Raw genomic sequence first — 13911 nt, 5'->3', positions numbered from 1 at the left:
ATAAAGACTACTCACAATCCTAATGTACCAGCAGGTGCCTCCGCATAATTCAAAGGCCTTTTCAGTGATAAGACTCCACTGTTCCTGCCCACCACAAACGCATTATCTTTAGTGTTGCCATCAATGATACTGTAGAACACTTTGTTTGTCTTGATCTCATCATCAGTGGCCTGAAGATGGAAGTGGCATGTACTTTACTAAATATGTTGATACTAAAAGAAATCCATACCACCCAATATGGGCTGTCAGTGTGGTGCAGTGGAAACATCATCGCCTTTCACCTCTGAGGTCCTGGGTTCGATTCCTAGTTGGTCCCAGTATACTCCTGTGGTTGAGAGGGTGAAGGCCCACATTTCCTCCGGGGTCCCCAGTTTCATCCTAAACAACTACAAATCAACCAATACTGTTTGAAGAGCTCATGATGTCATAGTTGACACGCAGCCCTCAACTCAATATTTTCATAACTGGGTTTACCAACACAGTCCCTTTGCATACTTTTTTTACCAATGATCCCATGATCAGAAAACTGCATCTCAGCACTACACTGCCGTCCCTGGCCACACTCACCGAGACTTCAATTTGAGGGTTCATCACAGTCGTCTTCTCAATAGTCTTCGTATGATAGATAAGCTTCTCAAAGACTGGATTGACGTCGTTCTCGTTGACTACGTTAATCTCTAACGTGACCGTAACTTCCTTCTTCCCTTTGTCCGTGGCAACAACAAAGATGTTAAACTTTGGCTGAACTTCATAATCAATATTTTCAGCTCCGGCAGCCACAGTGACCAATCCTGTCAACGCGTTGATTGCAAACCTGGAAACGATAGGATAACTATTGTGAGAACATTTGATAAAGTTGCCCCCTTCAACTGCAGACATTTCTGAAGCAGATGGATGAGTTGTCTGATTTGAAGCTACAAACCAGGATCACTGACAACTATTATTCACAAGATATCGCTAGAGGACAGGTTGGGATTTGATAGAGGAAATGGTTTATGAGATGTCATCACACACTTTCTCATATTTACATATTGATCCATTTGACAGTGTACGTTCTACACTAAAATGCATCTCTCGCCATATTCACACCACAAGGGTTTTAGGATTGGCGTCTCTTGAGAAGGACACACATGCTGATAATGGGCACGGCAATATTCCAAAGTTAACCCTTGGGGACGTGTAGATTTCTTGCAAGAGGTGCACCATACATGGACCTTGATGGTGATCATAGTGTAGGCCTACAGCTAGACTCCATAATCACTTGTGTTAGTGTGGTGTAGTTTGAAATGTGTCAGTTACTGATATCATATTTGGATTATATTGGTGTCAAATATGTTAGTGTCCCGGCCCTAAAGAAGTGATTTTCATCGCACCGCCTGCAAAAAATATCGCTGCGAAGATCGAGCACCTACAAGATCCTCACTGTGGTCAATATTTATTGCAGGTCGTGGCATTAATGATAGATTCTTGTCCCTTCAAGAGATTTTTGTTGCAAGCAATAATAATTGCAGATCGCTGCAACAAGAATCCCTTGTTAGCTTTAGGATGTACCTGCAGACACCTCAATTGCATGTTAGCATGTTTAATCATGTGTTCATGTGATGTGAGTTTGTTTTAGCAGAACACATTGTAAACTATTGGCAACAATTGAAAGGGAAGAACCCCTTGTCTTGAGTGTTGAGTTATGAGTTAAAATGAGTTCACCTCATCCACCTATATTTGTGTTGTTTTGAGTACGAGTATGCCCTAGAATTAACCCTTTGAACCACAACAAGTTGTGAAACTTCTGTCATCAAATGAAAGGACAAATGAAATGGTCCAGGGACCATGTGCTCACCTTGGGTAATGTTAATGCATGTCATTTGCAGTGGACATGGGGAGAACAGTTTTGATCATTGATGTTAGTCACAGAGTTAGTCACAGAGTGCCGATGCGAGTAAATAATCGAAAGTTCATTGAAAACTCTAATTTCTTACTGGTTTGAGCAGAAAAATACCAGTGAAAAAAATATTTGGACTTAGAAATTTTTTCATCTTTCAGACCAGAGTCAGTCAAAATTCTGAAAAATTTTCAAGGCCAAAAAAATGTTTGGACTGATGATGTTGCTTCATTTTGACCAGAAAAAAAACAGGTGAAAAAAGAAAGTTGGACTTAGAAATTTTTTCAGTTAAAAATTCTGAAAATTTTCAAGGCCAAAAAAACTGTGTAGCTGTAAGATATTGTACAAGAGAATAAAGCAAATGTTGATGCATTTTAGTAAAAATATGTATTTGTTTTTAGAAGCCAACTGGGGGCACCACAGTTTGGGTGAGACACCCAAGCAATGTAATTGAATCAATTAGTGCTTTTAACCAAGATGGAAGTACCTCAGGATTCTGTGAGGTTCAAAGGGTTAAAACACATTTAAACGGAAAACTGTTACATGTACATTTGTATCTATGTCTACAATCGAACACATTTTGAAATACTGTGAAACAGTGTGAGGATGACTTCATCAAAGTCATCAACTAAATCTTCCATTTATTTTAGTGCATTACTGTAAGGTGCATTGTTGCATAATTTACCGCTCATGGCCGATGCTGAAATTTAAGAAGCAATTTCAAGTTATTAATATCAATTAAAATGAGGTGATAAGAGTGGGCCTTTAAAGGGATACAATGTGTGAGTGTAGAACAATACAGAGATGTTGTAAGGTGTAGTCATGAGGCCATCATTAACATTACATCAAGAGAAGTGGGAGTTGGAACTGTAAGGTGGTGACATCTCTTGGACTGACTAATGTCTAAAGTCATTGATCATTCAAAGGTCTATGTGCACCACCTTCCACTGAATTATATGACTCACATCTGGGCGTACAATACATACATACTGAACCTCCTCTTGAGGTACCGGTATTAAACTATAAAGCAAGTCTATATAAGCCACCAAAACTCTGTTTATGAAACACTCATAACCTGCTAAACTGGTTTGACCAGCTAGGAATCAATGGCATCTTTGCATGACTAATTCTGACCAGCCTAATTTGTGAACTGTAGATGTACGAGACATATCCCCGTTATATATATCAGGACAATAGTTATGTCAGGGCCTTTGTAAAATGAATGCAAATATGAAATTCTTGGTTGTTGTGATTGAGTGTGGGGAGATCGATCAGCTGAACTGCTCGCTACACCATACATAAAACCTACTTGGAAATTCTAGAATGGTTCTTTACATTTACATTTGTTAAAATGATAGGTGTATGATAATAAAAATGATAGGGCAGGAGAGTACCCTGAAAAAGATATCTGGTGTGTGCTGCTCTGCTCAAGATGAACAGTTTCTAGTGTGAAGCAAACCATGTTGGTGGTTATGAAAATGGCTGCTAAAGTATGAGGTGAATGGTGCACGGCTTAAAATCATATGGCCAAGGCCTAATTCTTGGCAATTGGACGCTTGTATCATGCTAATGGTATTAATGTTAATGAAAATGAGTGTTATTCCTCTATTGTTGATCTGTCTTCTCTTTAATTGACTTCGTTTAAAATTTCATACATTTCGAAAGGACTCATGGTGAAAGATGTGACGTTTATGTGATGTGTGTAACTGAAATACAGGTGTAGGAATATTAAGACGTCAACCAAGAGAGCTTGCGTTGAAGACTGTTGACTTCGGACGATGTGAACAGCCTTTTGCTCAATCTTCCTGCAGAGTGCTAAATTACATAAGCATTTATGTTTTAAACCTGGCATTTCCACTAAAAAAGGATTGAAATAACAATGATATTGTTTGATGCACATGTTTGGAAAGATAAACATCAAATTAAAAAAACAAAAATCTTATCTCGTGCAGAAATTGTCTAGAAACTAAACCAATACCGGTACATGTACAAAACCTAGTATGAAATCTCAACTAATATCAAAGATTTGGTGACAGGGTAGATGTGGTTACAGATATTTGAGTTTTTGAGAGACTTGAAATGTAAGAGCACGCAAAATGACCCCCCCCCCGGTTAAGGTCACCGCCAAGCAGAGTAAGGATAACGTGTTCTTACCTGTGTTTGCTGTCGCCTTCAATCTTATATGTGAGGGGCCCAAAGGTAGCTGAGTCAGCATCAGTTGCCTGAAATAATCAGTCAGATTCCTATGAGAGAGAACAGATCATTATCAACAAGCACTGTGAGCGAGATCGATATTGGCATTTGAAGAAAGTGCATTGTGCACATCTGTAGCACACATTCAACATGCTCCATTCTCAGCATATGCTCTTCTTTGGTAGGGGTGATGTCATCTTGATGACCGTTGAGGGAGGTAAAGCCGGATATGTCAAATCAAAAGATAGCTTACGGTCATCTTGATGACAGAGGTTCCGGCTGGCGAGTTTTCCTTCACATCTGCCGTGTAAATGTTCTGGGCAAATGTAGGTGCGTTGTCATTCTCATCAATAACATTGATGGTGTAAGTTCCTGTCATAGTATGAAGGGGACTGACTTTGTCCTTTTCACCGTATTCAGTAGCAATCACCTGTGAAGCAAAAAACAAGCAAAGTAGGGCCTCATATCGCTCATCAAATGGATCTGGTGTTACTAGAAGATACTATACCATTACTACTATCATAAAGAACCCCCTTGCCTCAGAGAAATTGACTGACAACTTCATCTAAGAGATAGAAAGATAGCTATTGTGTCTCCTATGGGTAAACCTTCCATTTGCTCTGCATAGTTTCTGCATGTGAATAGGCAGATAAGAATGTCTCATTGAAAGACTCTAACGCTATACTTGCTGCATTTCTTGAGATATACTAAACAATGTATCACAAAACAGGCAAAGATTGAATTCCCTGGGTCTATCATTGAAATTATCATAAGGATGAGACAGTGTGAAAACGAATTACCCTTATGACTTGTTTCCGATATGCTGGTACTTCATAGTCAATGAGTGTCTGGTTTGCCACCGTAATTTGCGCACTGGTCCGCCCAACGTGTGGATTTTGCGGTATGATTTTAAATGCTTTATTATTAGGCTGCTGAAGACTGAGGTTGAAACGCCCATTTTCCGGCTGAAATAGAGTTGCTTAGTTGCGTCAATCTAATAGATTAAACAAACCTTTTGTTCTCTGCAATCAAGGACTCAGGCTCTCTTGCAAACATGGCAACTCATCCAACAGCTTGTAGCTCCATGTAATAGGCTTCGATTCAGGCATTTGTCAGTTCATAACTACTATCTGAGACAAACCATAACATGACTGCAATTCAGTTAGCACAGCAGGATGGCATTCAAATCATATCAAGTTGGTAAAACTTGACTTCAAATAGTTTAAACTCACTAAATCCAGGTCTACAACTTCCAGTGCCAAAAAGGCATCAGTGCGTCCCTCTGCAATGCTCACAGTCTTTTTCGCTGGGTTGATCAACGGAGCATTGTCATTGCTGTCAATTATATTCACAAAGATCTGACAGGTGGCGTCATATCCATTAGGTGTTCCATTTTTGAAAGTTTCTTTGGCCTGCAATCAATCAAGATGAAAGAATGAAGGCATCCTGGCACCACAACCCATTATCTTGAGTGCTGACTACCTCAGTTCACTCCCCTTTAGGACTGTCTGCAACAAATCCAATCATGTCTTTGATGTAGGCCAACACAAAGAGAATTCAGATCCACAATCAAAGTTAAACTCCTTAGTTTTAAGAATCCATCTTTTCTTTCCATCGGATGAGGGGTTAAAGATGTGGAATCAAGCCTGTCATGTCGATCGAATGGGACTAGATTTCTGAGGTATCACATTTGAAATAATTTTAAACCAGCATGACACTTCTTCAATACATTTCATGCAGTACTTACAAGGACAAAAATCGTATATGTACCAACATTCGGATGCATCTCACGATCGAAGGTTTCTTTGGTAGTTACAGCACTACAGTAACTCTCCGGAAATAACTGGCCTTTAGTGCAGTTAAAATCTTTCAGATAGAAACCATTCTTTAAGGCTGAAATGAAATCAAGTTTTGAAAAACAACTTTCATATACTGTATATCGAGATGCTTTACAGTTCAACATGCCTTAATTCCTGCCACGTCTGCCTGATGATTGTAACTTCTTAGATTAAGCAAAAGTAGTGATGTGTTAATAAGGATCATAGGTCAATTTTCTTACCTGGTTCAACTTTCAAGATACTCAATATAACCGGATTTTTATCAATCGGATTCTCCATATCTTGATCTTGAGCTCTGACATTGGCCACAGTAACGTCCTAAAAACAAAATCATGCAACATCATGACTTAGAAATGAGACATTTATTTCAACCATCATTTCTCAGGTAATAATACTTGAGACGACTTTTACATGGAATGGTTAATGTTGTATAAGGCTGTTAAGCTCTGGGCCTAACAACTCTGGTGGTATCACTGCATGACCCGGTAGCTGAATGACATGCAACTTTCCTTGACAAAAAGAACAATATAATATTCTCTAACCTTTTCGGTGCCATCTTTGAGATTAGCTGTGATGATTGGAGGGTAGAAGACTGGACTCTCATTCTGAATGTCAATCACTTTGATAAGCAACAAAGCATTCACCTGATGTTTGACGGTGCCATCTTCATTGAAGTCCTGAAAATAAAGCAAATAGTACCAGTATCCATTATCTTCAGTTAATTTTTAGAATGACTATTAAATTAACAGTGACAAGAAGACAAAAAGAGTGAAGTAAAACCTCTCTATCAAGGACACCCTCGGGACTGACAAATACTGTCCTTAATAGAGAGGTGTCCTGATTAGAGAGTTCAAATTGAATGAAATATTTGGGACCAAAACTAGTGTCCTTAATAGAGAGGTGTCAGTTTCAATAGAAGATAGGAAGCTAGGAAAGGGTTAATCAGTACAGGCATATCCACTTACATTCAACATCACAGTCATGATGTACAGTTTAATCTTCCTGTAGTTGAGTTTTTTTTTCAGTTTGAACTGAGCGGAGAAATTGCCATTTCCTGTCAACTGTTGGGTTGAAACACTAAATGTTTCACATGCAATCTTTGCCTGAAAATCAAAAACAAAGTCAAGTTATGAATGCATCATAAAAGGATTACTGTATTAAAAAGGTGATCACAGCGAAGTTTTGGCAATATCATCCAACTCGCTCTGGCTCAATTATACATGTATTGTATATAGTATGATCTATTATGCAACAAATGACAATTGTTGACAATTACATCTTGGAAATTGCCCAAAAAAGTCAGAATCGGGGAAGTACTGATATGTAAAATGTCATTCTTGCAGCAATTTAAGTGTCACAAACATCTTTAAATTTGGGATAAAGGTAACATCTTTCTGAGCAAATCGCTCCAATCCAGTAACCAGAGAAGGCAGAAGCTACCAACACCTACCTCTCCAGTAACCCGAGAAGGCAGAAGCTACCAACACCTACCTCTCCAGTAACCAGAGAAGGCAGACGCTACCAACACCTACCTCTCCAGTAACCAGAGAAGGCAGAAGCTACCAACACCTACCTCTCCAGTAACCCGAGAAGGCAGAAGCTACCAACACCTACCACTCCAGTAACCAGAGAAGGCAGACGCTACCAACACCTACCTCTCCAGTAACCCGAGAAGGCAGAAGCTACCAACACCTACCTCTCCAGTAACCAGAGAAGGCAGAAGCTACCAACACCAACCTCTCCAGTAACCAGAGAAGGCAGAAGCTACCAACACCTACCTCTCCAGTAACCAGAGAAGGCAGAAGCTACCAACACCTACCTCTCCAGTAACCAGAGAAGGCAGAAGCTACCAACACCTACCTCTCCAGTAACCAGAGAAGGCAGAAGCTACCAACACCTACCTCTCCAGTAACCAGAGAAGGCAGAAGCTACCAACACCTACCTCTCCGGTAACCAGAGAAGGCAGAAGCTACCAACACCTACCTCTCCAGTAACCAGAGAAGGCAGACGCAAACAACACCTACCTCTCCAGTAACCAGAGAAGGCAGAAGCTACCAACACCTACCACTCCAGTAACCAGAGAAGGCAGAAGCTACCAACACCTACCTCTCCAGTAACCAGAGAAGGCAGAAGCTACCAACACCTACCTCTCCGGTAACCAGAGAAGGCAGAAGCTACCAACACCTACCTCTCCAGTAACCAGAGAAGGCAGAAGCTACCAACACCTACCTCTCCAGTAACCAGAGAAGGCAGAAGCTACCAACACCTACCTCTCCAGTAACCAGAGAAGGCAGAAGCTACCAACACCTACCTCTCCGGTAACCAGAGAAGGCAGAAGCTACCAACACCTACCTCTCCAGTAACCAGAGAAGGCAGAAGCTACCAACACCTACCTCTCCAGTAACCAGAGAAGGCAGAAGCTACCAACACCTACCTCTCCAGTAACCAGAGAAGGCAGAAGCCACCAACACCTACCTCTCCAGTAACCAGAGAAGGCAGAAGCTACCAACACCTACCTCTCCAGTAACCAGAGAAGGCAGAAGCTACCAACACCTACCTCTCCGGTAACCAGAGAAGGCAGACGCTACCAACACCTACCTCTCCAGTAACCAGAGAAGGCAGAAGCCACCAACACCTACCTCTCCAGTAACCAGAGAAGGCAGAAGCTACCAACACCTACCTCTCCAGTAACCAGAGAAGGCAGAAGCCACCAACACCTACCTCTCCGGTAACCAGAGAAGGCAGACGCTACCAACACCTACCTCTCCAGTAACCAGAGAAGGCAGAAGCTACCAACACCTACCTCTCCAGTAACCAGAGAAGGCAGAAGCTACCAACACCTACCTCTCCAGTAACCAGAGAAGGCAGAAGCTACCAACACCTACCTCTCCAGTAACCAGAGAAGGCAGAAGCTACCAACACCTACCTCTACAGAATTGTTGCCTTGATTCTGATCACCATCGGCATCACAAGAAAAAACAATCCGACTGAAGGTTGACGAGGCATCTCGATCAATGCCCCACATCTTATTAGCGTAGAACGTGGTGTTAACCTTGGTGTCCTGTAATGGTAAGACAGTAGGTCAGTTGAAATGTTTCTCTGCTGGTTAGGGTGCTCTGGTGCCATAGATAATTCATCATCATGAACTGACATATAAATCACTAAGGAAAAGAGCTTTTTGTTTTGTTTTGAAATTATGGATGTACACTTTTGATTCTTCGGCGAGACAGATGCAAATTAGGTAAAGTATTGCTTTAGGGCAATAGCCAACAGTAGAACCTCCAACACACATAATAGCATTAGGCTGGTACTCTTAGCATATTCAACAGGTTTTCTCTGAACTAAGCTTATCATAATGACAAGGCATTACATCATGATGCAAAACTCTTAGTCTTAAATTTCATAATCATCAGCCTTGATGCAATTATATGTTACCTCCTTGATCTCGGTGGAAAACTCCTTGTATCCAGCACCGTTGGCCCCTGGTATTGTAAACACGGGGGCATTGTCATTGACATCAACGATGGCGATGTAGATGTCATGGTCAAGTACGACCTAAAACAAACAAACACAATCATCAAGATCTCTGATGCTAAGGCAGTTTGAATGACTCCACCAGAGAGAAGCTCCAGCCTCAAGATCTCTGATGCTAAGGCAGTTTGAATGACTCCACCAGAGAGAAGCTCCAGCCTCAAGATCTCTGATGCTAAGGCAGTTTGAATGACTCCACCAGAGAGAAGCTCCAGCCTCAAGATCTCTGATGCTAAGGCAGTTTGAATGACTCCACCAGAGAGAAGCTCCAGCCTCAAGATCTATGACCTGTCTAATGTAATATAAATAGGAAAGCTGCTTTTGGTCCAAAAACATGATGTGCCCTTGTCTCAGTGAGTTGGCAGGCAATACATGATGTCAGGATAGCTTTGGAATGAAGCTGGAAGAACCAGACATGCACCAAGTCTTTCAAATCAAAACCTTTCTACAAGACAGTAAATTCTATTGGTTGGTCACCAGTTGTAATGACCAGTTATATCAAGTGGAATGTACACAGTAAGGAATAAACAATCATGTTTGACGTCACAGACTCATTTAAAGAGGACACCTGCACTACATGTAAAAGGAAATGAAAAGTTACCGGATCTCCTGAGTTGGTTTTGGTGTTGGCTGACAGACGTAGCTTGACAGTACCTGTCTCCTGCAAATCAAGCCAAAACGGAATAAGACGGCAGAAAATGCAACAGTTTCAGCAGTGTATTTGTATCACTTCGACATGATGGAATTTCATTATGGTTATATGAAAATTGATACAAATCCTCATATGGGTGTGTTTTTTTAATTTGCCAATACTGGCTATTGACCTACCAACTGTGTGTTATTCGGAGACATCTTCAAATAACCCATAAAATCCTAGAGGCAAAACCGAGTCAGTCCTTCATCTGAAGAAGGATGGCTCAGTCAGTTTCGATTGCGCCTTGAAACAATTGACAACTCTTGTACAGTAGGTTAGGGTATATTCCCCAATTAGTGTGTATTGAGCTGGTCCTGAGCTTACATACCTCTCTATCAAGTGGGGCACGAAGCTCCAACGCATTATTGTTCGCTCCACCAATTTTGAAAATGGTCGAGTCGACAGTGTATGTAATTGGATTGGACGAGGAAACTCCCATGGTAACAGCCTCAATGCAGCACCATACAACAGCACCTTGTCATTAGAAATAAAGAGAAGACATTATGCCAGCGAAGGTACTAGTGCATTCTTATAGTAGTAGATTTGATGGAGTGACAGCATTTGCCTATAAAGAATTGTTACTCTCGGAGTTTGGGTCATACATTAATGCCATTTTCTGTTATAAAGAAGGTCTTCGTTGGACCTCCTTTGCAAGTCCTGCTGGAAGACTTTGGATTTAGTTCTGTCCCCAAATAGACCTTCACTCTGCCATTGGGGAGTGCCCATACCTTCAGAAGCACTCTCCAGAACTTCTAAACGTCCGGGCGGTTCGCCATTAGGTGCCCAAACCAAACGCTGTGACATGACATGGCAAGCTGAAAAAGGAACAAGGACAATATTGGGAAAATAATACAGCATGAGTCCAGTCGCCAGCAGGAGATGGTAGTGCACTTTGCTCTGGGAAACTTTTGTTTACTTTCTGTCGGGAGTGATGGACAACTCCTGTGGCCATCCTTGCTTCAACTTGAATAGAAATTACATCACATTTTTACTCCTGTAAAAAGCAATTTCTCCCAACTACCACTGTCTCTCCATATCTCATATGACTACTGTGAACAGGGCAAGTCTATAAGTCACATGTAGTAAGAGCAGAAGAGGGGAAATATGCAATGCAAGGACGATCGGAGATTAACCGCATCAGTCGACAGACCAAGTCTCTAACAACCAACATACAAGGACCTTGTCTTTGAAAGAAACTTTATTCAGCTGTAGCTTGAACATACTGTCACTTGAGTTCGTCTTCAGAACGACAGGCCTCCCAAACATGGCCGAAAAAAAACGTGTTTTTGGTGTTTTGCCCCCCCCCCCCCAGAGAGCCTACCACCCCCTGGACTGGGACTGAAAACGTAAAGAGGGCCCTGTGGAAACCAATCTGTCTTGAACTTAACAAGGAAAGCATGTCTTTGAAGGTGATTGCCCTTGGAACTGCTGCTTCACAGAATGTGTCAAAACAATAGGGACAACCGGGCCTTTGTGAGATCAGTTTTCACAATATAGGCCTAGCTGGAGACAAATGTCACCCAGGAGGAGCTTGTCTTTTGGAGAAGACTGTCTTCAGAAAAACAGATGCCTCTCTTCAGAGCTGCTGGACTCTTCTTCTGAGGAGACCATCTCAGACTGGTCTTCAGAAGACATGTCTCCAAGAAGGATGTTCTTTTTGTATGTGACTGTCACAATGTGGGAGTTGATGAAAGTATCAAACTTACCGAGGAAGAGGACGACCAGCACCTGCCATTGGATCAACTGACTGATGGCTGGAGCCATGGTGGGTAGTATTTAAATCTCTGCAATGAAATAAGTTACCCTTTCACAACGAACAGACTTCATCGCTGGGTCGATGAAACATTTTTTGCGACACTCTATATGTATAATCAAAGAGTAGAAGCGGGATTTCTCAGGATTTGTTATAACAAGATATTACTATGTACAAGCTACCAAGAGAAAATTTCATTGAAAAATGCAGCAGATTTGAAAGGTCTAACAGACCTAGCAGTCTAGGGAACTCTTGACACAGTTTAATACTGAGGGAAGAAGAACATTCTTGAGGAAGAAAAAACCTAACATGTACACGGACATTTCCCAAAAAAATCAAACTTTGATGTTAAAAGTTGATATCTTTACCTTATATCCTTCGAAAGATGCCCTGCCTAAATTGTTATTCCATAATGTCAATCTGGCCTAAATCCACCAAATGTCAATGATGCATGTTGGACATAGGCCTACCAACATACACAGAAGAAAGGACTCAGTCTATTGAGATGTTGAATAGGAGGCCCGATATTGAAATTCCAATTGAAATTATCATCTCACGGGTTCATGTAGGTTCAGCCAAGCATAAACATTTCATTCTTGTTCCAGCCAATGCCATATACACGGAGGGTCTACTGTTTTATAAGTTGTCAAAGTGTGAGTGACATAAATGTATGGTAGGCTGCAATCTTGGTCCCAGGTATTATAGGCTCTACATGTAGTCTAAGGCCTATGAACAAATTGAGAATTTAAGAAAAAACTTTTGGGGTGCATTGTGCTCACCTGGTCACCATTCCAATGAATATATACATATATGCAAATTCGTTATGTAGACTCAAGGGGAAGTCCATTTCCTCCTCATGATCAAAGAAAGATGGGATGTATGCTTCACATTGTCATAGAATAAGAAAGGAAGAATCAATAGGCCTACAGGGGGGGGGGGGGGGGGGCAGAAGGGGGCGTGCCCTATTGGTCAGCACAAGTTGTGGGAATATGAAAGTTGAACTCCCATGGCGTTCCTCTAGGCGAAATGGATGGAGAGGCCAAACTGCAACTTTACCTGTCATCACTAGTGCTTCCTCACTCTAAGGTGCTTCACATGTTCAGCCTCTGTGGGGTCAGAGCTCTCCCTTCCTCCCTGGTAGAGTGACTAGCGCAACACGCTTCCTTCCACCAAGGGCAACCTGGACCAGTGATCAATCGTGCACGTGTGCAACCATGGTAACACACCTGTCATCTCCAGACACAGGCATCAGGTCAGATGCGTGCGTGGGGCATCGATAGTTGTATAGTACCCCACAACTGAGGACAGGTTGTGCCTTTGAGACCGTCTTCATGTCTTCACGCTCTTGGCGATCGCACTGGTATCTTCTGACAAATATAGACAACTGAGCAGACGAACCAAACGGTTATAAAGTTCCATTTGTAAAACTGGGACTGTATTTTAACAGTATACTACTACATCCAACAGCAACTTTTAAAGCGGCATATCATGCAATAAAACTGATTATGACAGATTCATACTCAATCCCAGAACGCACATTAACAGGGGGAGGGGGGGGGGGATGGGGGAGGATATACTAACATTTCCAATGAAATACTTTGCTATGAAATACATAAATTCCCTCGGGAATTGCCTCCTCAATGGCAATTTATCTAAATCTTCCCTTAAAGCTAGTAACCAGCATCAATTTGCTCAGCTGACTATTCACATGTTAAGGAGGTCATCAAGAATGGTTTCACATGGCTTAAGTTTCAAAACATCAATGCGTATTAAAATATTGATACGCTGGTTGTCATGCCAAAAGTTTGATCAAAGCATCCTGACCCTGCATTGTTTTGATCAAATTGCCATGGTAAAACTCACCATGCTAGCCTGATTAAATATGATCAGCTGAGTGCCAGACTATTGAGCCTCTAGTAAAAATGATGACCCACAAAAGATGACCCACTTTGTGACAGTAAATCTACCTGTTCTTTAGAAATCATGATGATCTTGTTGAACACCTGGGGTCCAGGTGTATTTT

General features: G+C 41.5%; 1 protein-coding gene across 3 annotated transcripts in view; it reads right to left on the bottom strand.

Annotated features, from left to right (window-relative positions):
• The window catches only part of LOC135496201 (cadherin-23-like), a 30083-nt gene extending 17675 nt beyond the window's left edge, over window positions 1–12408 (bottom strand). For 2 of the 3 annotated variants that reach the window (XM_064785400.1, XM_064785382.1), the window contains exons 1-18: window positions 12257–12408; window positions 11842–11919; window positions 10864–10950; window positions 10464–10609; window positions 10043–10102; window positions 9346–9465; window positions 8837–8971; window positions 6876–7013; window positions 6453–6587; window positions 6132–6228; window positions 5820–5965; window positions 5305–5484; window positions 4873–5037; window positions 4326–4502; window positions 4034–4101; window positions 2565–2579; window positions 568–814; window positions 16–170 (exon numbers count right to left, since the gene is read on the bottom strand). In XM_064785400.1, coding sequence (XP_064641470.1) covers window positions 16–170; window positions 568–814; window positions 2565–2579; window positions 4034–4101; window positions 4326–4502; window positions 4873–5037; window positions 5305–5484; window positions 5820–5965; window positions 6132–6228; window positions 6453–6587; window positions 6876–7013; window positions 8837–8971; window positions 9346–9465; window positions 10043–10102; window positions 10464–10609; window positions 10864–10950; window positions 11842–11899 — 2129 coding nt within the window. In that variant the 5' untranslated portion in view covers window positions 11900–11919; window positions 12257–12408. The remainder of the gene's footprint in view (window positions 1–15; window positions 171–567; window positions 815–2564; window positions 2580–4033; window positions 4102–4325; window positions 4503–4872; window positions 5038–5304; window positions 5485–5819; window positions 5966–6131; window positions 6229–6452; window positions 6588–6875; window positions 7014–8836; window positions 8972–9345; window positions 9466–10042; window positions 10103–10463; window positions 10610–10863; window positions 10951–11841; window positions 11920–12256) is intronic. The other variant, XM_064785390.1, reaches the window with a different exon arrangement.
• Window positions 12409–13911: the final 1503 nt, after the last annotated feature.

This window comes from Lineus longissimus, chromosome 1 (assembly GCF_910592395.1).
Source record: "Lineus longissimus chromosome 1, tnLinLong1.2, whole genome shotgun sequence".
Classification (NCBI taxonomy): Eukaryota; Metazoa; Nemertea; class Pilidiophora; order Heteronemertea; family Lineidae; genus Lineus; species Lineus longissimus.
This window is presented reverse-complemented; position numbering and strand designations above follow the sequence as displayed.